The sequence below is a fragment of the Pagrus major genome, chromosome 18 (genome assembly GCF_040436345.1).
Source record: "Pagrus major chromosome 18, Pma_NU_1.0".
NCBI lineage: Eukaryota > Metazoa > Chordata > Actinopteri > Spariformes > Sparidae > Pagrus > Pagrus major.
The window spans coordinates 20,899,299-20,923,743 of NC_133232.1; the positions used below are offsets into that span (position 1 = coordinate 20,899,299).

The 24,445-nt window shown below is 39.9% G+C and overlaps 2 protein-coding genes across 5 annotated transcripts in view; both read right to left on the reverse strand.

Annotated features, from left to right (window-relative positions):
• Positions 1-2,149: 2,149 nt before the first annotated feature.
• Positions 2,150-2,969, reverse strand: adirf (adipogenesis regulatory factor). Its single transcript, XM_073486699.1, has 3 exons — positions 2,891-2,969; positions 2,692-2,754; positions 2,150-2,253 (listed from the first exon to the last, which is right to left on the reverse strand). Exons 1-3 carry the CDS (start codon positions 2,967-2,969, stop codon positions 2,150-2,152), a joined length of 246 nt encoding a protein of 81 aa, XP_073342800.1.
• Positions 2,970-3,321: 352 nt separating this feature from the next.
• Positions 3,322-24,445, reverse strand: part of sncb (synuclein, beta) — a 256,495-nt gene continuing 235,371 nt past the window's right edge. For 2 of the 4 annotated variants that reach the window (XM_073487387.1, XM_073487389.1), the window contains 5 exons: positions 15,919-16,052; positions 11,107-11,136; positions 10,770-10,855; positions 6,869-6,955; positions 3,322-4,121 (listed from right to left, as the gene is read on the reverse strand). In XM_073487387.1, coding sequence (XP_073343488.1) covers positions 4,092-4,121; positions 6,869-6,955; positions 10,770-10,855; positions 11,107-11,136; positions 15,919-16,039 — 354 coding nt within the window. In that variant the 5' untranslated portion in view covers positions 16,040-16,052 and the 3' untranslated portion in view covers positions 3,322-4,091. Of the gene's footprint in view, positions 4,122-6,868; positions 6,956-10,769; positions 10,856-11,106; positions 11,137-15,918; positions 16,053-17,023; positions 17,103-18,712; positions 18,832-24,445 lie in introns of those variants that run through there. The other 2 variants (XM_073487386.1, XM_073487388.1) reach the window with 2 other exon arrangements.

A 24,445-nucleotide genomic window follows, 5' to 3' on the forward strand; every position in this document is an offset into this window, starting at 1 on the left:
CTTCTCACAAGGCTTGTGGTCCTCTGTGAGACCTTTCATCTCGTCCTTTAGACTTCCCATTTTGCCTCTGCATTAAAGTGGTGGAATACCTGCAGGGCAGAACACAACATGGACACACTGTTGGCGCAAATTGTAACCAGTAACTATAACAACAAGGGGAAAAGCGAAGGTTTGAGTTTGTGATAAAAAAATATTCCATCATGCGGTATTGATGTCAAGAATCCAAACACTGTTACATCACGAGTTACCTCACTGCTACTATTTGATGGAAATGATCACGTTTATTCAGAACATCATGACACTGTCAGCTGGGATATTTATTATGAATAGACACGATCTTAATCTGATTTTTTTAAAAAATCATTTTACTGTTTGGTTATATGTAAGATTGTATCTTTCTACCCTAAAAATATATCACATAGTTCAAAGTCAAGTTCTACTTTAATCTATCGTCACATAAAACAAAAGTCATGCGCAGGAATCAAGAGTTCTTCAAATTTCAACTATGAAAACAGCGTCAAACAAATCATAGGAAATCAGGAGTAACAGACATACCTCAGCAGTACAAATCAGATTGAAATCTCTCCAAAACTCTCCCTCAAATTTGGGTCAAACATCGCAAATCTCACTGTCGATCGGCACCCACATCTGTCCGTTTGCCTCCCCTGTTGATTGATAGTGATTGCAGTGGCTCCAGGTTTGTCTCTAGAAGAATCTATCTCAGGCAACCCTCGCTCTTAAAGCTGTGGCTGTGTCTGTCGAAAAGCTTCACATTTCCAGTTTCCCTGGAAACCACAGCCGTGTGCTGGCAGTGTGTGGTAATGTAATGACAAAATCTCTGTTCAGCTCTCTAATCATCAGTAAATCATAGTAATTAACTCCAGGTTCTCATAGCAACACAATGGGCGACCGTGTGTGCAGAGATTAAACTTGTGAATTGGTTGAACTGGCTTTGGTGGAGAAGTTTTAGGAGAGGCATAAATTGGAGATAAAAGCTTTCGTGTCACTACTGAAGATCAGTGTGAGTGCTTGTGAGGGGAGGGTGGAGTATGCAGAAGAGGGATTTGTCCTCTCAATAATGGATGACTACTTTAAAATAAGAATGTGTCAGTGAAGGCCACACTGACCGGTCTCAGAGTAGAGAAATCAATGTACAATAGAAGAGATTAAAAAAAAAAGGCACTTCCTCCGGACCACGTTTCATTTTGTGGAGCCACCAGCTCATTACAGGACCAGGAAATTAATGCTAACTCAGGTTTTTGTGGAGGGATTTTGTGAACCATGAGCAGAAAGTGAGTGTTCTGCTGCAGCAGTAAAGACGAGAACAGGGGATATCAGCTGAAGGAGCCTGGAGGGCGCAGAGCTGCCTACCTCCCACACAAACAAACACTTGTAAGTCTTTCATTCCACCCTCCAATGTCTCCGCTTTGAGATGCGCATTTCTCTAAAGCCTAATTCTGCTGGCCTTGAGTAATTGTGTGGGACCGAGGAAATTATTCCACATATTTCCCTCATTTTTGACTCTTTCCTTTTTTGGTTCAACTGTAGCGGTGGGCTGCAGCTCGCCCAGAACACTGTGTACAGACAGAAGTATTCTCACCGTTAATTCAAAGGCCTCCACCAATCCCTGGTCGCCACAGAGATCTGTTGCCTAGCAACCGCGTAGTGTGATGGAGAGAGGTGTGCGGCTGAGTGGGGCCAAGGTAGGCATCTCTGATCATCAGGAGCCATGAGCCTGCCAAAGGCCAGCTTCTCACATATAATAATGATTTGTTGATGAAAAAATAAAAGGATGCAAAAAATAAAAGGATGCAGCTACTAATAGTGTTTTCTCCACTGTGTGTGGCAGGAGATCACATTTAAGAAATGAGAAACAAGTTGGTATCTGTTTTTTATTTCCCAAAATAGTCACATATAATGAAATCTATAATAAAGCGAGTACCACAAAGAGGAAAATAAGAAAAAAAAAGACAATTTATAAAGATTTCTTTTGGAATGTGAGCTGTGTGGAGATATATAAACTCTATACATCTTTTGATCAGGGTGTTTTTTCTGATGCCAACATACTTCCATCCCAACATTGTGACTCGTTTACAGCCCGTCTGATCAGACAAGTTGGCTCCAGCTGGAATTGTTCATGTTTCAGGGATCACTTGGTGTCCAGTTTCTGTCCAAACTCCTTGATGGTGTCTGTGGCCTTGTCCGCAGCTTTTCCTATGGCTGATTGAGTCTGTCTGCCAGCTTCTTGAGCAGCTTCAAAGAGTGAAGCAGAACAGACAAAAATCAACAAGCATCACCATTAGGCCGAAGAAATGAAGACCATGAAACTCACATGCAAACTTAAAATATTAACTTTAGCTTTATGATTCTACTCCTGTAACATTTTGAGGTTTCAGTATCTAAAACGACGTTTAACATAGCTCAATTTGAATGATTGTTTTCTTTCTATAGTCCTGAATCAGTGTTAGGCAATCAGTAATTCCATTATGACTTTAATCCACTTTCACTTCTTCTCCTTGATTTCAGCTCTGAGAGATGAGTGAAGTCTTTAGACAACGTAGTTTTTCATGTCATTTTAGGTGTTTATCTTTCATGTGTTTCATCCTCTGAAACTCTAACTCCTGTCTGCTCACAATAATACATCCACTGTCACATCATAAAGCTTTAAAGGCAGAGGAAACTGCACTTTACCTGTGCTGACTGTTTCTTTGGAGGAGTCTGCCGCCTGCTGCACAGCGTCTTGAGCTGCCTGCACTGGAAACACATCACAGGGACTTGCATGATTTCAACTCAGTTAAAACTCTCTCTAAATGGCTTAATCTTTACATGTGAAAGACAAAAAAATAAAATGATCAAGTCAGGGACAAATCAACCAGCTGTTCTTCTCTACCTGCACTGTCTGTGACTCCTTTCGCGGCCGAGTGGCTCGTGCCTTTCAGACTCTCAAAGGACTTCTTGAACGAGGCCATGGCTCCTGTCTCTGTCCCTGCAGCGTCCACACATCCGTCTGAACCCACAGCAGAGGGAGCGGCTGTTTAATACCCTGTTTGAGCCCGACACCACCGAGCCTGCACGTTCCAGACGGATTAACCCAAACAAAACCCACCTAAATAGGCCCTGATCAGACTGGCATCCCAGCTATGGCAGTGTCCGTGCCAAGGGCCAGAGCCCGCTCAGCAGATTTTACACATCCTTTAATCAAACCCCGCAGACAAGAGTGGGCAAAAAAAAAAGGACACGTGAGGGCGATGCACACCAACAGGCAGAAACAAGCAGAATTGGTTACAGGAGGTTTAAAATCATCAATCAAACAACAATAACAACTTTTTTTACTTTTTATTTACAGAGGAATGTATGTCTGGCTTAACACATAAACCTTTATATTGACAAGTCCTGCAATTTAAAGCACATATTGATATGACAACCATTATGATTTCAAGACATAATATACTGACTTTAACTCGTTAAAATCTTCAGTACACACAAACACACGCACACACACAAACATGTATACTCTGTCCATTTCTAACAGATAGTTTTACTGGAATGATCACAAGCAACTATAAAGATACAATGTAAAAAACTCTTACTTCAAAAATGTTTTAAAGAAACTCCCAAAGAAATGCAGTAAAAATAAAGAACCCACAAACAGGCATTGTCGACACTTAAGAGGATATTATTGTTTCCATATCTGCTTGCAACCGGACATATTTATTTTTTCCACTCCCAATGTCTCATTGGAAGATGATGAACATCTATTGCACGTTTCTAAATACAGATACACACAGTACAAAGTCACAAGCCCTGGCTCTGGTCTCGTTTCATTGGGAGGGAATCAAGGAAATGAGACAGAGAGGACAAATCCTACATCTCAAGAAATACCTACACCCAACACATTACATTAATAACATGACATTTACAATATATAATAATAAAAGATTTGTCTTGAAGGAAGAACATTTTTCATTGGGAATGCTTTTTCTTGTTTTTTTTGCAACGGGGGTATAATTGTAATAGTTTCAGCATTTGTCCTTTTTATTATTAGAAATATTATTGTGCTGCTGGTTGGATGGTGGCTCGGACTGGTGCTCTTATGCCTCTGGCTCGTAGTCCTGGCTCTCCTGGGAAGAGAAGAAGAAGAAAAAGAAGTGATTTTTAGAGTCGAATCTGCAGCACAGAGAAGTGCTACTATTGTTGGCACCCCTGTTGCAAAGACAATTGGATCGTTTCTGTCCTGAGTTGTAAATAACAACAAAAAATGTTTTGTTTATTCAATCATGAAGTCTATAATAGAAAGTAATCACCAGTCAAACTTCCTTTTCTCGGCTGACCACATGCCCGGTGGCAGACAAAATTGTAAAGCGATAGCGAGGTTTTGAGACATGGCATCATGAATTCAAAATGGCAGAGGAAAGAGGAGATGCACCAAGAAGCTCTGGAAAAACTGTGAAATCCTCTTATTCTCCAAAAAACCCAAACAGCTCAAAACAATAAATATGGTTTTTTATATATATTTTTTGTTAGAAATTGTTTCAGAATTTCAGAAATAATTTTCTTGAACACTTTTTTACTGTGACTGAAAACACGTCTGTCCACTCCAGTGGCTTCGCACCAAAGGCTCTATTTTGCCTATTTAGATTCGGCCTTTTTTGCATGTTTCATTTAAAAACATGATATAATTCACACTTCAATAGTTCAATTAAACAGCAACATTAAAAAGTCTTTAGATTTGATCTAAAAATAGGCCCAATAGGCAGAATTTACCCTTTGGAGCATAACGTCCACTGCAGGGGACAGAAATATTTTTTTGCATTGGTGGAAAGAGTACTGAAAATCTGTACTCAAGTAGAGATTACTTATTAGATTACTGAAATATTACTAAATTACAAGTAACTAAAATACTGGTATTAAAATAATACTTAAGTACTCATCTCAAACACTACTCGGATAAACCGTTGTGATTGGATCAGATCTTCTTATTGGCTAGACAAATGCAGATGAAAGGTTAAGATATTAATTGAAATTGTACTCAGTACAGTAAATTTACAGACTTTAAGTACCCAAGAAAGTGACTTAATTACAGTAATTTGAGTAGCTGTAATTGTTACTTCCATCTCTGGTTTTCAGTCACAGAATGTACAAGAAAACTATTATTAAAATATTGATAAAAGTATTTCTAGCATCTCTTTTTGAGTTGAGAAATATTGTTTTTACCTGTTTGTGTGTTTTTTTTTTGTGAATAAGAGGATTTAACAGTTATTCCAGAATCACCTTTATCTCGGTGGTGCATGGTGTCCACTGCAGTGAACATTTATGTAACGTCTTCAACATAACATATATTGAAAAAACAAAACAAAAAAACAGTTACTGTCACGATTTCTCACTTGTTTAAGAGTAAACTCAAACATTGAAGAAATATTACTTTCTGATTTCAGAATTCATTCATGAAAGGGTTAATCGATTGTATTTCAACATTTAAGAAGAATAAATATGACGGAGGGAACACTATCGCTCTCTACTGAAGGCAATGATGTCACTCCATCACAGCTGTGAGCTCCTCTGCTGGTTCAGTGCCTCTCTCAGGCCTGCAGAGGGCAGCACAAGCCTACACCAGCTTCAAGGACGTGTCGTGAGCACATTCCCAGCATCCTTGTAGCCCTGCACAGGCCCTCCTCCACGCACATGATCATTTTAAAAAAAACAAAAAAAAAATCACAGCCTCCAGGAATGTGCAACAGTTTTGGGTCATCTGATGTATTCACAAAACCAAGAGTGACACAGGATGAGATTTTGATCTCTCCAAATCCTCCCTGAGAAGGCTTATTGGTCTCTGCAGCACTCAGACTCCATATTTACAGCAATGCAGGGAGACCCTGACATTACCCACAATGCACGGAGGCAGAGAGCGTCATCACCACACCCATTCAGACAGAGCTCTTGCACAGTGCTGGTGTAGCAAAGGATGGGGGAGGGGAAAGAGATGCGGAGGAGTAGGAGAGAGAGATGGAGGAGGACATGATGATACAAGCTGCTGAATCTGAGAAATTCACTTTTAATTTGCATCGCAGATAATTTATGAATTTTACTCCTTTAACTGATTAATGCAATAATCCACTGATGGAAAAGAAAATGCACATTATAGGAGATCATGCTAAATCACACATTAAATCTTCTTCCAACTGATGCAGATCCTGATAAATTTTAATACAACATGAGAATATAATAGCTTTTTAAAAAAATATCAGACCAAGTGAATTAAATTTCGACATATAATTTCATATTTTTTCAACATCATGTGCATTGTGTGATATTTTTATTCTCTCTTGGCTAAATAAAATCAGTTTTCAAAGCAATAGGTTCTGCACATTTTGTCTTGGCCCTGAGAGCCAAATTCCAAAAATAACCATCTGTGTCAGACTCGCCTCCTTCCTCCACACACACACACACACACACACACACACGCACGCACACACACGACACACACCCAACGCTCAGTGTAGGTAGGTGGTGCTATATTCACTGTACTCGCTATGTGGCAATTGGCTTGTTAAGCCCTCCGTTTTCATTTCCAGAAAAAAAGAAGAATTATCTCGGTGTGAGCTGCAGTGTTTGTGTGGGACAGAAGTGGAGGGCAGTGTGGAGTGCTATTGAAATGCAATACAGCTCGAATGTGTAACCATGCAGAGCTGCTGAATACTGATGAACCTCCATCTACTGTAAGTGAATGGACTCATCCTCAACTGCAGTCCACAGCTTTATGTTTTTTTGTTTATTTTGCAAAACATACACAAAGCTATTTAGAATCGAATCATATAGAGACATGCAGAGACATGGACTGTATGCGCTCTGTGTTGTGAAGGCTGATTACCTGCTGGGTCTCATCATATGTCTCTCCTTCTGGGTCCAGCATCGCCTCTCCCTGGCCCTCCATCGCCTCCTGCCCGTACTCCTCAGGCTGCAGAGACAGACAGAGGGAGAACAAATCTGCAGTCACAGAAGCTACTGTACATGTTTGTGGGTACCTGAACTTGAGGCTGGTATTACTCTTGAAGTTTGAGTGAGGGTATCTGTTGTTTTCAGTTACCATTTCAGTTTAATATTATATTTAAGTTAACTTATTATTTTCTGTTTCTTACAGTTTTCTCTCACTGTTTATTAAGGTTTAGGCAACAAAAATACTTGGTTAGGTTTGGGAAAACATGGTTTCGGTTAAAATAGACCCTTTCACAACTTTCCCATGTAATGAAATTTGTTGCAGACATTCATGATCCCCAGAGGATGAATTGTAATAACTTTGGATGTTTCATATAGCACCATCATCAGGTCAGCTGTATTTTGTGTTTAGTGCTTATTAGTAAATGTTAGCATGCTAAACTAAGATGCAAAACATGGTAAATATAACAAGTGCTTAACATGTGAACATATTAGCATGCATATGATCTTGACGTTAAGCTTGAACACACACAGCTGTGAGCCGGTAGGATGAGCTGTCAACTCTTTGTCTTGTTCTCCGAGTATTTATTCAGAAAGGTGTATGCTTAGCCCTGTGATTCACTGTAATAGTGTTAGATGTGAGGGAAAATCTGGGGCTAGGAAAGACCAAAAACCACAATGCATCAGTCTGTCTCTCAGTACTTCTCACAACTCTCCTGTCTGTGGCAATCAGCCCAGAGCGCACAGGTTTTATCTGAAGACGTTAAATCTTTAAAAATGCCTGAAAATATGTAGTTTCTTTCTCCAAAAAGGAGAAATCATTTCCCAGAACAACCTGGCACTTTGGTTTTCAGAAAACATGATTCAAACAGGAAGAAATTGTGCATTTATTGAGGACTATTTCCAGCTGCAGACTACTACATATTTGTTAGTCTAGAGTATCTACAGCAGCATGCCTGTGATAATCGCAATAAAATAACATTCAATTCAGTAAATCAAGGCAACAATGTGGTTCAATGACGTGTATTCAACCATTTTTGGACAACAGGGGGCACACACGATTAAGAAATATCCCACTATGGATAAAAAGACTTTAGTAGGATCAATTCATTGTTGGTTTTGGTCTTTTCATTGGCTTCATTGACAATAAGAAAATATATATAATATCACCAGCTTGATTACTTTAGGTAACACTAAAAATCAAATAACTTTACATTTTGACACTGTGAACCCTAACTACAATGGGTGTAAACAAACTGTATCTCCCTCTGAGAGCTCCCTTAAAGCTTCCACCATTGCTGCACCTGCTACTACGATCCCGTAAAACAAAAGCTAGTGGGTCACCACACATTTATTTTTAAACCCAGCACTAATCAAGTCAATTAGGTCAGAGAAGAACAGACCATAATCCTGTGTACTGTATCTGGTGCTGGTGTTATTGCTTTAAGCCCACCAAACATGATTAGCACGGCCTTAAATGCTGCACAATGGTGAACCAGCAGACAGACACACCTAATCAGACGGATCATTGCCTGAGAAAAAGTGAACATGAAAGAGGCTGTTTATGTGATTACAACAGAAGAAGAAGATATGTTTTGTGTCTGATTGGTCACACATTTCAATTTAGTCGGGACTCAAGCACAAGACAAGCCTCTTGTTCAGACCATGTAGTACAAGTCTATTTAGGAGATTTTAAATTTTAAATGACATGTTTCATGTATTCTAATTAAGATATTTTATTGTATGAATGGATGTGAACATATGAGCTATTTTTATACAGCACAAACTATAAGTGAACAAAATGTACTGCTGCACGTCATAACAATGTCAACAGTTTAACAGCCTGTTGTCAGGGTGTTGAAATGAGTAGTTGTATCACTCAGACGGTGCCTTTCAGAAGCCTATCAGAGCAGGCTGTCAGATTTACTAGATTAGTGAGTCAGTGGAGAGGGTCCAAAGGATGAAGGCTGAGGACAGGTCGGAGACCTCTCTCTTCCACTGACAGTCTGACAGAGATAGACGAAATGTCAACACGCTGACTGTAAAAACATGCTTTGATTTCCAAGTGAGGCTATATGTGGATTTTTCCATCTTCTATTTTCAAGGAAATATGTTGCACTTCTCTCCTGACATCTCAAAAATCACAGTGTGGATAAACTGATGTAAGTGGAGACAGAACACGGTGACATTAGCAGAGGTCTACAGGGTACAAGAATAGAACAGTGGTGTGTCAAAGAGAGGTGACGGTCCCACAGAAATCGAACAGGCTGTGAACTGGAGCTATATTATAGACTGAAGGCAATTCATCCTCAGAAACCCTCAAGCCTTCTCTAATAAAACACGTGAAAAATTAAAGCCTGTTTTGACTTTATAAAAGCTGTTAATCAGAAGGTTGCAGCGTGAATGTAGATTGAGCTTTTTTTTTTTTTATCTTTGTCATGTTTTTATCAAAAATACACAACAAAACGTATCCATCTTTTATCAAAAGATTATTCTTTTTCCTCTGGTAAAGACATTTAGATACAGTATATGTCTGTACTGACAGCAGAGGAATAAAACAGATGACTAGTAACTCTGTTTCAGAGTGACATGCAGATTCACCAGCTCATTCTGTATAAATGTGGCTCTGCTACAACCACAATCCTGTCCAGACTTTAATGAACATAACTTACAGCATGTTGCCAACTGTAAGTGAGTCTTGGATCTGGAGCTGCAGCCTCTATCTCTTTCACTTGCTCCAAGGCTCATGTAGACAAACTCAATTATGCTAAATATTATTCTTGTTTATGCTCAAACAAGAATAACAGTAAGCTGCTGCAATTAAAGGACAATTCCATCGATTTTACACATGAAGCTTAATTTACTTATCACGTGGAGAACTACTCAGTCAGTAAAAACAGTCTTATAATGTCCTCTGTGGCTCTGGAAGAAGCCTTTCAAAAATCTGTTTGGGTTGCATTATGGGAAATGTAGGATCCAGCATTTTTAGAGTTTGACTCATACGAAGGACTAAAAGTAGAGGTATATCAGCCGCTGCTGCCCTGATGAAATCTGTGCCTTGTGAGCCCCCAAGCTTTGTGGTAGTTATATACTTAATTTCTTCCAATTTGAAACATAAAAGCTGTTTATTTTGAAGTTGTATTGAGTATATTGTATACAAAAAGAGATGAGGTCTGCAGGGCTGGAAAAACATTTTTGTACTGCGCATTACCTACTCCTACCCCGTGAAAAAGGCTTAACATTTTAAAAATATTAATGAAAACAAATGCTTAGCTAACTGATTGATTGAAAAAAACAATTTGTGAGGTTTATCAAGCAAAACTGCTAAACATACACTGCCTGGGTCCATCTGCTTAAATGTGAGGATCAGCTGTGTTTCTGTGTTTTATTATTTGTATTATTATTTAATATTATTTGTTACTGGTAATGTAATATCTTTAGATTTTTGGCAGTTGGAAGGACAAAATAAACATCTGTACATTTGGGAGACATACACTAGTGATATTAATATAATATTTTTCTTTTTTATGGACCACACAATCACAATTAAATAATTCACAGACTACTCTATAATATGACAATGTTGGTGGTTGCAGCCCTAGATGTATATACTCATATATATATCTCAATATATCATTAAATAAAGCTTCAAAACATGTGATGTATTTGTTGTCAGTCTGTGCTTTTCAGGATAACACAGTCGATCACTTCTAATGCGATTTCACAGTTATGGGCCGACTGATTTTCCTGTAGGTGTGTGTGAACACACTGAAGAAACTAAACCGTCACTATGTGTGGCAGCAGGGAGCTGATGGTGACTGTAATGGCGTACGTACGTTCATGTCAGTGGGGAACTCGTCCTTTTTCACCAGGCCAGTGGCTGCAACGATGTTCCCCATGGCTCCAGTGGTCTTCTCAGCCACTGCAGAGACACACAAACATCATGTATACATACACACATGTAACATTATCTCTGTGGATTCAGCAGACAGATTAAAAGCCTGCATGTTAGCCCTCTTTAGTTTCTCAATTGATTATTGCACATAATGACCACTTACACAAACCCTCCCCCATCACCATTATGAATATGCCATTTTCCAGTTACTGTGATGAAATGAAGCATCCCCTACAGATACAGTGATGATGTTTAGGTTTGACGGAGGGAAAACTCACCTGTGCCCACGCTGTCTTTGGCCTTGCTACCTGAAATTAAAAAAACAAAAGAACAAATTTATTTGTTGCAAATAAAGCACTATTTGACATTTTGGATTTCAAGATTATTTTCTTGTGTTTGTGTGTAGATGAGGGAACTTTATACTTGCCTGAAGCCAACCACTGAAGAACTACTACCAATAATTAAACAAAAGTCTAATCAGTCTGAATATTAACCTGCTTTGTGTTTTTTAAAATGCACCACTTCTGAATACATTTTATCACCTTTAGAGGTGTTTACCTGACAGCATGATTCATGAAATGTTACAGTAGCCAGACATCAGGAAAAGCTGTATTGACTCAAACGAGCAGCTGCAGCGTCCTGTTCATAACGGCTCACATGATCAACTTTGAACTGTCATATTGGTTTTCATATAAGTAATGCAATATCAATGTGTTTTTTTTATTTGCTGTTTTTTACAGCTCCACAGGAAGTACAGGAACAATCTGCAGCACACTGTGAGGAGTTATTTAAGTTTGCAGACAGTTTAATCCAAAACCACTGCACTGTTCAATTTTATGACCTGTGGCAGTTCTCGTCCATTCACACTGTACTAAATCGAGCTATTTGGGCAATCTACTGTGTGCCCACTGGTCCTGATCACTCACGCCTTGTCATCCTTTCTACTGTGCAGCGGTCACATGCCTTATTGGTCCCCCAGGGCCTTTAAAAGCCAACTGAGGAGAGATGAAATGATGATGAAGTACAGAACCGTCACTACAAAAGGCAAGCCTCAAAGCAAAAACATACATCTAAGGAGATCCATTTAAGAGAGCGCAGCTCCCGCTCTGAGTCTACAGCAACACAAACGGATGGTAGCCGTGGGTAAAGATTTTGAAATATCAATTACTAGAAATTATTATTTTGCGCTATATCACTTAATGACAAAATTTTGTTTCCTTTAATGAACATAAAAAGTGGATTTGATGATAATTTTCTGAAGAAATGTGCATTATGAAAAAAAGTGTTATCAGTGTTGTGATATTTATATTTTGCGGCATTTTCTGTGAAACTAATGTACTGTTAATAAACATCTCTGGGCTATATATTGATATTATATGGTTAGGATAATATGAGATAAAATATTGTTTGTATTGATTGTGTGGCAATATGGCATAAGTGGTGTCTTTTCCTGGTTTTAAAGGCTGCATTATAGAAAAGCGATGTCATTACTTTACACAACTTATCAGACGGTTCTACCTGTTCTGATACTTGTCTTTACCCACTTTGTCAGAATATAAACATTACTGATGATTATTTAGCAAAAATCTCATTGTGTCATGACATTTACGAAATTCTTTTAAGGAAATTTCAAAGTATTGAGATTGACATCTTAAAAATATTGCAATATTATTTAAAAGGCCATGATCGCCCAGTCCTACATACGTTATTTATTTCCTGCTCCTTGAAATAAATGTTTCTTTCTTCATCAGTTACATATCATGATATATCATAGATCATTTCTTTGTGACATATTGTGTATCGTAGACTCCGATTTGTTTTGATATACCATTATAGTGGGATGAATATCATGAAGAGTACTGATTCTGAGTTCATCTACCCACTCCTAGTTGAATGTGACAAGCACCTTCTATTTTACACTTGTCATGGTATTTACTCTTGAAAGAGGACAAAATGTACACAAAATAGTTCATTTTACATGTAAACATTAAAAAACTCTGACATAAACATTGACAATAGACATCATAATAGCATCATAGCATATTATTCTATAGTGCAATGTCAGGCTGTCGCTACGGTTGCGTACATGTTAGCAACAACGCTAATTGTTTAAATTAAACTGTAAAAAGGAGCTGCTACAATATATACAAACACTGTTATGGTGTGCAACGTTTCACAATGTAATACCGTCACTCTTAAAGTAGCACTGTATAAACAATCCACCCTGTCATAGTAGGATACACTGTTGCTCTATGAATGAGAGGAATGATTAGTTGTGACATTAAATGGCATCTAGTACGGCAAGGTTTTCTCATTTCCGCCTCTCCTTCTTGCTTTACTCAGGCTGACTGCTCATCTCAGCTGGGTGGGCGGGCTGCAGCAGTGGCAGCAGCTGTCAAAAGGTGGGCCACAGACCTATCAGATCACTCTTACCCCTCCTCCAAGAGGGGCCTTCAAGCAAATCATACGCAGCTTTCTAGGGCACCACCACGCTCAACAAGCACCACGCAGAGGCACAGAGACGCCATAGAAATGCTCCTTCGCCTCTCTGTGTACCACGGGCAAAAGACAGGGTGAGACGAAGCGCAGAGTTGATGGAAAATGAGCCTGCACGTGTTTTGATTGCAGCCTGACATGTTTGGCTCTGGTGATGAGTGACAGGGACACGGTGCTAAATATGTAGGGTAATTGGATTCCATCTAAAAGCAGAGGGATTTGACAACTTCTCCTGGAAAACCCAATGTCTCTTGAACACAGCCAAAGCATACCGTCACCAGATCAGTGGTCCGAGCTGGTGACTGTAGACCCACCAGCAGGGGTGTCACAGGAAATTTGGGCCCCCTGACAACAGCCCAACAACTGACAAAATAAATATCTGTAATGGCTGGTAGGTTCCAGGGCCCGTGTCCAGCACTGAGTCCCCTGAGTCATCTAACCCTCCCCCATTCACCCCACACAGACCAACTGTAGGCAAACAAGCAGACATGGCCAATATGGAAGAAATTATCACAAACAACATGGGGGTGTTTGTCAGTAAGGATATACAGTGGGTGGAATCATCAAATATAATAAAACAAGTGTGTGGTACAGGACATTTTACAAGCAAAAAATGCCAAACATGACCATCCTCCAGCCTCTCAATCGTGAGAATGTTCTGCTATTCTTACTCTTATGTCACAGTTTACAGTAAATCTCTGGGTTTTGGACTGTTGACAAGCAACAAACAAGCAGTGTGAGGACGTCATCATGAAAATCTGTGTGGAGCGTTTGTCGATATTTTCTGCAATTTTACGGACCAAATTACTAATTGAACAATCAAGTAAATTACTTTTTAGATTAACTGCCAATGAAAACAAATGTTAGTTGCAGCATCAGACAAAAAACTAAACTATCTAACTCAAATTAGGCTCTCATATAATATGGTCAATATAATTGTGTTTAATTCGACTTGGTATTAATTATTCAGACAATAGAACTGATTAGCATTGGTTATCATGACATTTATATTTCATTATTTCACAATGATTGAACACCATTAAAGAATAAGCCTGAATTATTGCCCAGCAACACAGATAATTAAATTATGCATATCACTGCCTTCACAAGTGAGGCATAAATCTGGAATATGACCAGTGTGAACTTTCATTTTTGACACAAGATGATCAGATGATCAAAGAGATCGACACACTGTCACTTTCTATTGTTGCTTTGCCAGCCGTGGGCTAACCTTTCTCAGGTGTCCATCCACCTTCATGTCACTGGTGTTTATTTAAATAATGATCTGAAGCGAGTGACATACATTTGGACAAATAATTTAAAGCACATACATGGCAGAAGCACTTTAAAATCATGAGACAGAGGGACTCATCTGTGGTGGTGCCCATTACAAATTAAGCTACACTGTAAAGGACAAAAGCAGAGGCCTTTGGTCCGTTTGTCTCCAGGAGGTAACTGCGGGCTGAGTCTTTTTTTTAACAATATTCTGCCGTCCAATGCACGGACATGTGGCAAGAGCTGCTTCCACCATCCTGTCACCCCACCCCCACCCCTGTCCTCACCTCCTGCCTCTAGCCCAGTCAAGTCAGGCGAGAGGGCATAAGGACATTCAGAGCCTCGTATCACATCATCTATGTCAAAAGTAGTCCTCATCCCAGTGTTTCCTTTTAAGAACTACTGATATTCATAGTGGATAAGAGTTTTGACATAAAGGATAACAGTGCTGATTACTGAAACACTGCATCAGCCCGCATAACTAAAGGAAAGATATTGATCAACTGTCGGGCTGACTGATTTATCAAATTACCGCTGCTATAATAAACGACTTAAAGGAGTGTGTTCATCCAGTGCTTATCATGCTGTACAATGTAAAAAATCATTCATTTAAACTTACACCACACATAAAATAACTAGACTTTTACAGGGGAAACCAGGAAGTTGCAATATTGTCACTATGGTTGCAGCAATATATCGGTTTCAAGGTATACCGTGGTATGAAAATACTGTGTACATTTGCTTATTAATGGTATTAAATTCTACCATATTAATGTTATTTTACTAGTGTTATATGAACGTCTATAACGGGTTTTATGTATGTAGGGACAGAATATTTTGTAAAACTAGTTTAAAGCATTTGTTAAACCAAAAACTCTTCTGTTTTCCCTTAGGGATCACTGTGACTGATAATAATTACAATAATTGTGTAATACTGTATATCACAACACCATGATATCATGATATTTTCTGAGATGGTTATCCCAGTATGTGAAAATCTCATACCGTCACAACGCTAATTGTCATCTAACTATATTTTGATGGTGAACAAAGAGGTTCAAAGGAAACTAGGAAACACAAACAGCCTGAGGGGAGAAAGACTTCTGCTATTTATTGTGCTAATAAAGGAACTTATTGTATTATCTAACCATTTGTTCCAGGACATATGTGAATGCAGGATAAGCTGGATCATAAAAAATATACTCTGTCCTGATGTGTTGCTGCTCCTGCATACAGCAGGAACATTAGCAGCCTCACTGGGCCTGTGTAAGATTTGCATGTAAAATATTCTGCAAACAGACATTTGTGGGCCGCCTTACCTACAAACATGACTCCTTCTTTAGTCTTTTCAGCCGCAACCGCAACTCCTTCCTTGGTCTTCTCTGCAGCCACAGCCATCCCCTCTTTCGCTTTAGACAAACCCTTCATAAACACATCCATCTTGGCCGAGCTACTGTGGAGAGATGGAGCACACCTGCTGTCAGTCACCATCACTGCTGTCACTGTGTGATTTTGATCTTACTGATATGCAAAGATGACATGTCACATCACACAAGCAGACAGAATTATTACATTTGTCTATATTTCTCCTAAAAACCTCTCTGGATGAGACTGTATTGTAAGACCATATGGTGAAAGAAGGCGGCACCGCCTCCTGTGGTAGATCCTGACAGCTGCAGCCCAGCCATCAGGCTGTAGTAAAAACCCTCTGTTCACTCATGCATTCAACCCCCTTTTCACATCTTCGTCAAAGCATGAAATATTCAAAGGCAAAAAGATTTCAATGAAATGGTTAATTGAGGAGGCGCTCATTAATTATTGCTCGCTTGTAATGCTACTCTCAGTGGCAGCGAGATGGCAGGACTGCGCCTGGGAAAAGGTGCAGGCCCTTGTCTTTTATAACGGACTGTACAGCACATTATACTCGAAGGTGGCATGTAATGCAAGTCCTACACACACAACGTTGCTGGGGGAAGGGAGGCACGATCTACGCTATATGTGCACGCACCACGGTTTGAAAGTAGCATCATGTGGCTGTAACGTGAGTTTGTCCGACGAGGCTGCAGACTAACAGCTCGAATTTATATTGTTGCATTACACCCCAAACCTTCACAGACAGTCTCATCCTGGATGCTGCAGGTCAAGTGTTCAATTACTACATGTACCAGTGCACGATGTCGACCATTTGTCACGTTTGCATCCGTGCCTGACTCAGTTTCTCTGCCTTAAAGACACACGCTGATAATAATCTGATACGGGAAAGCCAGAGTGTTTATATATAAATACAGGTTAGCGTTGAGTTTTATTTTATTTTTTTTTCCTATGACGACGCTTTCATGCATGCTCCTCAAATGGTGGTGACCTCTATATGCTTAAAAATGATCAATTATACAGGCATGAAAGAAGAAGAAAAATAGTCCTTACCTATTTACAAATAGCCTTCAACTCGTCCCCTTCTGATTCAGTGGCACAGTCGACACAAACTATCGTCTAAACGGGAGATATTTTCAAATGATCACTAGGTGGGCCTTACTCGAGCTGATCTCCACCAACAGGGACGGCCCCCTTCACAGTGCGGCTGAGACTATCACGCCCCCCCCCCCCCTCGCTTTCTCTCTCTCTCTCTCTCTCTCTCTCTCTCTTTCTCCACCCTCCACTATTGATCACCCCAGATGTGAACTAGTACACCATGAAAAATGAGCTTTAACAGGGCCAAACCACGTCATCTTCTCCCTTTTTATTGCAGCATTTAGATCCGTTGTTCAAAACAAAAAAACACATAATGTAGCTGTAATGTGACTGAATTATATTACATTATATTATATCAGCAATAATGTGAACTATTTTCTTTACCAGTCTGTGTCCCATTTGTAAACAATTAAATGAAATAATGCTGTAGCTAACCTGTTCTTTAGCCTACTTGACCTACTTGACTAATGGGTTCTCTTGGATTCCATTTTGGATTTAACTTTGCTCCTGCACCCCACATCACACAAAAGACTGATAGCACTGTAGTAATTGGCTGTCATTCAGATATGACGACCTATGTAAGTGCAGCATCATTTCGTTTATTTTTAGCTGCCCCAATTAGCTAATTAGCTTATTAATTTTCTTAAAGAGTAGACTATAGGCTTAAGGAGTGGAAGACCTTTCAAACCAATCATCTCACCCCCCGTGTAGGGTGCCAGTTCAGACATGCGTAGAGCGGTGTTGACCAAACAGGAACGTGATCTGAGGGTGATACCATGTTGTGTAAGAGATAGGGGTGGTTGATTCAGGACTAAGCATCAAAGCTGTGCTGTATATTGACTTCTTTTTGGCACTGATAGGGATGTTCATTGATGATTTGACAAAAAGAATCACGTATAAAGTCAGTTGATGTAATTATTTTAATGAGCATCAACGCTGCCAGACGGTTTCTCTTACGTCATTATATTTTCCCACGTGTGTTAGTCATTAAAAAGTCACGAAATTCAGCTACGCCGTCACGAGCCGCCGAGTTTATCGTGTAGAATGTTACGGACTGCAGCGAACGCGCCTCAGCCAATCAGTGGAGAGGATGACCTCAGATCGAGGCACGAGTCCCTCGGGTAGAGTATCGAGCAGGTCGTGCTGCTCTCCAGAGGGCCACACGAGGAGATAATACACAACTAATACCGCTGCAGCTGCTGCATACTACACACTGAGCTGACTTACTGCCACACAGAGGGGTTAACCAGTACCACCCCCTCCTTTATTATTTATTTGTTTTACCCCCTCTCTGACGTACTTGCAGTGACGCCATTCTCGTTGTGGTGGGCGAGTGATTGCGAAATCCCCCTTCTTCCCCGAGCTCCTCCTCCCCCTTCCCCCGACCCCCCTTCCGGCTTGAGGAAACCCCAGATTTCTCCTTGAATCGTCCCGTCCTGTCTCATCTGGTCTCGGTGAGGATGAGTAGGCAGGCGGCGACATTAATCTCAATGTCCTGCAAAGGAGATGTGACAACCATGCTGTCCTGAAATAAAAACCTGCAACTTATCCGTGCTTTGCTGGCCCAAACTATAACAAACTCCAATAGTTTTGTCATTGCCTTGTGGGTTTGTAGGGCAACACGGTGTAAACACTCATCCTGACCTTATCATTCATCCTCCCACAGCTCCATGCTGTACTGAGTCTCAGTTAGGAGCTGTCCATGGTCCTCAACTGTGTCTCTGTCCTTGGTGCTGATCTGCTTCAGCCACCATCACACAGCCCTGCAGGACAGGGTGCAAGATAAAAAGGGTGCATAAGTGTCTCCCATCAACACACTGCAAGAAAACTTTACATGTAGTTAATCCAGTTGTTTTTCAAAGCTGCTTTCAGCCCACAGGTGCAGGTGTAGATGCATTAGTGTTGGTTTCCTCATTGACTGACTGTACTTTTGAGCCTCATCTGCCCTCTTGTGGTCGTTTGTCAGAATAGCATGCTACTCATTTTGTGCTGACAGCACCCTCTGCTGAAATTGCATGTAAATATTATGAGACCATTATGTTCTGATAGTAAGAGAGATGGAGATACTCTATTACTGTTTTACAAACATGTATTACTTTGTTCTTAGCATCTTTTGTTAAACTTAAGGAACATTCAAAGCAGCATCACCAAATGAATCTCATTAATTAGAACAACAGCAGCAGCATTAATTTCAATTAGATTTAATTAAGGAAGAGTCACTGGTCAAATGAGTGAATAAATGTTTGTACATGCGTAACTAAAAGCACATTGAGTTTACTTTTAATGAAATGTATTATGTATATAGAATTGCTGTGCCTGGATAAGTATCCCGGTAGTTTGCGAAACAGTCATAAAATCTAATCTACAGGAATTGTGTACATGGACACAAATCTTAAATTGCTTTCATGACTCTCAGCACTACTATCTGTTGTGCCTGCTTTGACTGAATGTAACACCATATAGACGTGTGAATGTAGGGGGTGGGGGTAAAGGTGGTTGGAGTGGATCTCGGGTATACAAATTTGAGGACTGTTAAACCAGGGTTTGCATCAAGTCTGTGGTTAGGCACTTTGGTTAAGGTTAGGAAAATATATTTTCTGTTCATGAAACAGACACTTAAAAAGTTCCCAATTTTGTTAAAAGTTTTTATCACATGGATCTAGCTCCATTTCTCACCTATGGGCCAATATCAGACCCAACAATGGCAAAAGACGTTTTGTAGTCATTCTTAATGGTATTTTACTGGAAAACCAGTAAAAAAAGGTTGATAACTCATTCTGCACTCAGGGGGCGTATATTAATAGTTCATCCATTAAATGCCCTCTTAATTATTATGACTCTGCCATGGATTTGCAAAATGTAGAATGGCCCTGGAGAGTGGAGTGTTTCTGGGGACTGAGCCTCACAGATTACTCCCTGGTTGCCTGTTTTTACAGGAAACACTTAAATACACTGAAGCAAATAGCCCTCCACTAGCGTTTCATTGGAATGTTAGGGAAGGATCTTGATTTTGGTTAATCAGTTCGTGAAACACTGACATGGACAGCTGAGTGTCATGAAAAATGAACAATAAGTGCCCATGTACACTAATCCTATAGATTAAATTTTGTCACTATTTCATGAACTATCATTATACTTGGTTAGCCCGGACCTGAGCAACCGTTTCAATAATGTGTAATACTGTGATACAGTGCAAGCAATAGTAAATCAACACTTGTGTTAACATGCTGGTTAAAAATGTATTCACTGCAAAAAAGGACAGGACACAGCTGAGCCTCAGGCACAACAAGCAGCATGTCTACAGTTTCATTGAGGAGTAGAATACTCTCCTCAAAGGAAAGTACTTCTTGTTTGGCCAAAAAGTTGATAGATTTGTTTCCAGGTTCGTTTAATTAAAAAAAAAAAATTCTCTCAAGAAGGTTTTTCAGGTTTAGTTTCTCATGTCACACACAATGTAATTAGTGCAGCTTTTAGTGTGATATAACAGCTGTATTCAGACCAGTATTAGTACAACTACAATTCCAAAAAGATACTGTAACACATAAATAAACATGAATTTGATAACTTGCTATTTGCTGAAAAAACACCGGTTTGGGACATTCCACAGGTCAAACAGGTTTATTGGTAACAGGTGATGGTATACTGATTGGGTATGAAAGGGGCACCCTCGAAAGGCTCAGTCGTTAACAAGCAAGGATGGGGCGAGGCTCAACACTCTGTGAAATATATGAGTGTATAAAGCATATTACCACATGGGCTCAGGAACACTTTGTGTAACTGTTGTCAGTAAACACAATTTGTTTTGCAAATGACTGCATTCTCTTTTTATTTACATTTTACACAGCATCCCAACATTTTTTAATCAGATTTGTAACAGATTTCTCATCTATGGTCGAGTGATTAGTCACTCACTGTGGGAGTAAGTGGTGAGTTGGATACTAGACACACGATTCAGCTAAGATATTTACACGGAAAAAGGCACACAGAGGTTTCCACCATGTATCTTCTTTTACGCTGGAGGTGAGACTGGACCCTGGAGTGTTAACTACAGCCTGACCAATACTTGATTTTTGGGGCTGATGCAGATAGCGATATTGGGGAGTGAAAAAAATGGTATAAAGATTTATCAGCTGATATTCTCATATACACAGAACATATATGCAAGAACACACATTTTTGGTAATGATGCCTTAAAATGTGGTTATTAAACACTTAAAAAGATATGTTAGTAATGGATATTTTACAATTAACTGAACAGTGCACTGAAACAGTAAACTTCACCAGGACTTTAAGTATTATAAATTACTCCAGGCATATTTTCTGCATTATGTTCTGTCAGAAAATTAGTTTTCACATTGGCGCATATCAGATTCATATACACCGATACTGATCTACATGTGATGGGCCAACATCGACCGATAACATCGGTCAACCGATGTATCTGTTGGGCTTTAGCGTTATCCCAAATACAATGCGTGCTATTGGACAAAAGTATTTACTACATTAATGCAATTTAATGTAAAGCATGCTAACAAGGCAACATATGTGTCTAATGTCTGGTTTATGGTCTTGTGATGTAAATAATGAGACAGTTTAATAACTTATAGTCATTGGTTCACATCTTGCAAATTACACAAGTTGAGTAAATGCACCTCACATGACAAATGATGAGTTCTGACAAAACTTTGACCATTTCATCAAGGGTCAATATATTTCATTAAATTGATTATAAGAAATTACAGTGTCGTGCCACTCTTAGGCCACCACCACACAGAGCCATGAAAAATGGGATAAGATGGAAAATCGTAGAACTAGTCTGATGTAAAAGCTGCCCAGTTTGAATCCTTAATTAATGAAGATGTTTTAGGGCCTTTTAAAAGTAATGTTTATAGATAATAAACCACAACATAAACATAAGGAATTAAACTTAATGGTTAAAGTTCCTGCAGCTTTAAAAAAGTTCAGATTCACATGGACTAATTCCAGTAAACACATCACAGCTGGACTCGGTCCTGATTGGCTCCCCTCTGTGAGAAATTCCAATAATCCTTCCAGCTAACAACGTTTTAATGAACAGCACCTTGTAAAGCCTCCTCTCAGCAGGTTTACCTGATTTGAATTCGAGGAGCTTGCTGTTTGCTAAATAAGGGTCCGCCGGTGTTGAGCCCCTGAGGACTTCCGAGCCATTTAACAAAAACCCTTTTATATCTGAAATCAAAATCCTGAAAATTGAATAACATCTGCTTCTTAACCTCCAGTTTTTGCACAAGATATGCTCAGTGGTCCACAGCAGACAAGTGTGCTGCACAGGTTGTTAAAACGAGTAGCAGGGTATATCTGGAGTAGACTGTTCAGGCTCCACACACCCAGCAGGCCAGAAATAAAGGTGATTCACCAAGTGTTCTATTCCTGGAAGTAAATTGTCAGATAAAGCGTTCCCTGTGTGCAGCTCCAGACCCGCCAGCACATTCAGATTTCTCAGTCGGCTGTGGTCCTTTCTGGCCCCAGTGAACCCTGCCTTTATCTTTAATGGCTTCTTTACGACCCGAGCTCCTGCATGATCCTTTTCCTTTTACAGATCCATTGAGTGGAGTCAGTCAGTCACAGCAAGCATTATATAATTCCAATCAATCTGAGTTATAAAATCTTGACATAGGCTGAGGCTGCGCTACAGCTGAAATTTACAGCTGTTTAGATTGCAAGTCATTTCCCCGTGGCATGTGCACACACACTGCATCTGCCTTCTGGAGCTGAGTGAGGATAAAACCCTGCCTGTGAGGGCCTTCAAATCTGAGTTTTACTCCCTCTCTCAAGCCACCGTGAGTGATTGGGTACATTTACCACATCAGATTGCATTAATATTCTTTAGTCTGTCGTAAACTGTAAGGGCGTGCTTGCTGCGGGTCTCTGAGTAGAAAACATTCTAGACGTTTTTAAGAACGATGAATAAACCAGCAAAGTGAAGTAGCCCTGCAGGGCTCTAGGTGGCAGCAGAGACTGTCGATCTTCTCAAGGGGTGTGATTACTATTCACAGCACTAACCAGGGTACATATCAACCCAAGACATACATGAATCGATTCAGTTTAATGTATACCCACGGCTGCACAGGATGAAATATTTACTTGTGTATGACACTGCTCCAGAGCTCCAGTGTAGCCGTTATTAGACAGAGCAGGAAGCTGCTGCTGTCATCACCCTGAGCAGTCTTAGCTCTCTGTGTCATACCACCAAGTTTAGCACAAACATCCAAAATAGCTCAAGATGAACTCACATTTGTAGATGTGTTTGCATTGCACATACTGAAGCCTGATCTCAGTATGGATGTCATAATGTGCAGCCGCAGAGGAGCTATACACGACTTGCGTGTGACTTCTCCACATCTCTTAAGAACACCCACGCTTCTGATAATGTGTGTTAATTTATGTAACATTAGTTGTTAACATATTTGTTTTAGCTATCCTTTATCCACTGTATACATTAAACACACTGTGGGCACGTCTATAGTCTGCTGATGGAACTATCCTTTGGGTATAATAACGGATACACTAGAATTAAAGGCGTTATGCTAATTGTACATAAGAAGTGCTCAAAGCTATTCTCCATCTTCTTTATGCATGCAGGCTTAATTCAATGAATCTGCGAGAGAGCACTTTCACCAATGGCTGAGCTCGATATACAGCACCTGAACGTAAGCCAAGCTATACAGATTAACAACGTGACATACTGGAAGCAATATTACAATTATGTCATAGCAATTTGTTAAACTGTCTCAAGGCTGACTGCATGAACAGAGGGATAACTTATGGTTTTCGCGTGGCTGCATGCGCCTGCGTTGGTTGGCGAGTTTGCTCCTTACAGGAAGAGGTTGCCCCTTTTTCTTTTATTTGTCAGTCTTTGGCAGTTATATAAACCCATCCCAGCTGGCTGCTTGCCTGCACAATTGCCTGCTATTAATGTTGATGCATAATTGCATTACATAATGTGTTGTGCTGTCTTTTAGAGGAGTCAAACAGCTGTGGCTATTGGCTGAGCGTGGTGTCAAGCACACTCCACTGCCAGACGACAGGCTGATCATAAATGGGAGCTGTCACAGACCCCTGTCAATTTTAAGCCATATCAATGGGGCTTTTGTAACCGCTATAGCACTTCAATGTATTTTGTCGATGAATTATAAGATTTTAAGTCCAGGGACATTTGATCCATTTATATTCTTTTATCAGACGGCTGCTAATTTAAACACAGCAGTCGTACAATGTCATCCGTGACAGACAGAGAAATCAATCTCTGTTATAGAGAGAGAGAGAGAGAGAGAGGGGAAGAGTCGAGCGTTTGCTGCGACTGGCTCTTCCCGTCGGCTCCCCAGCAGATGGTAGTGC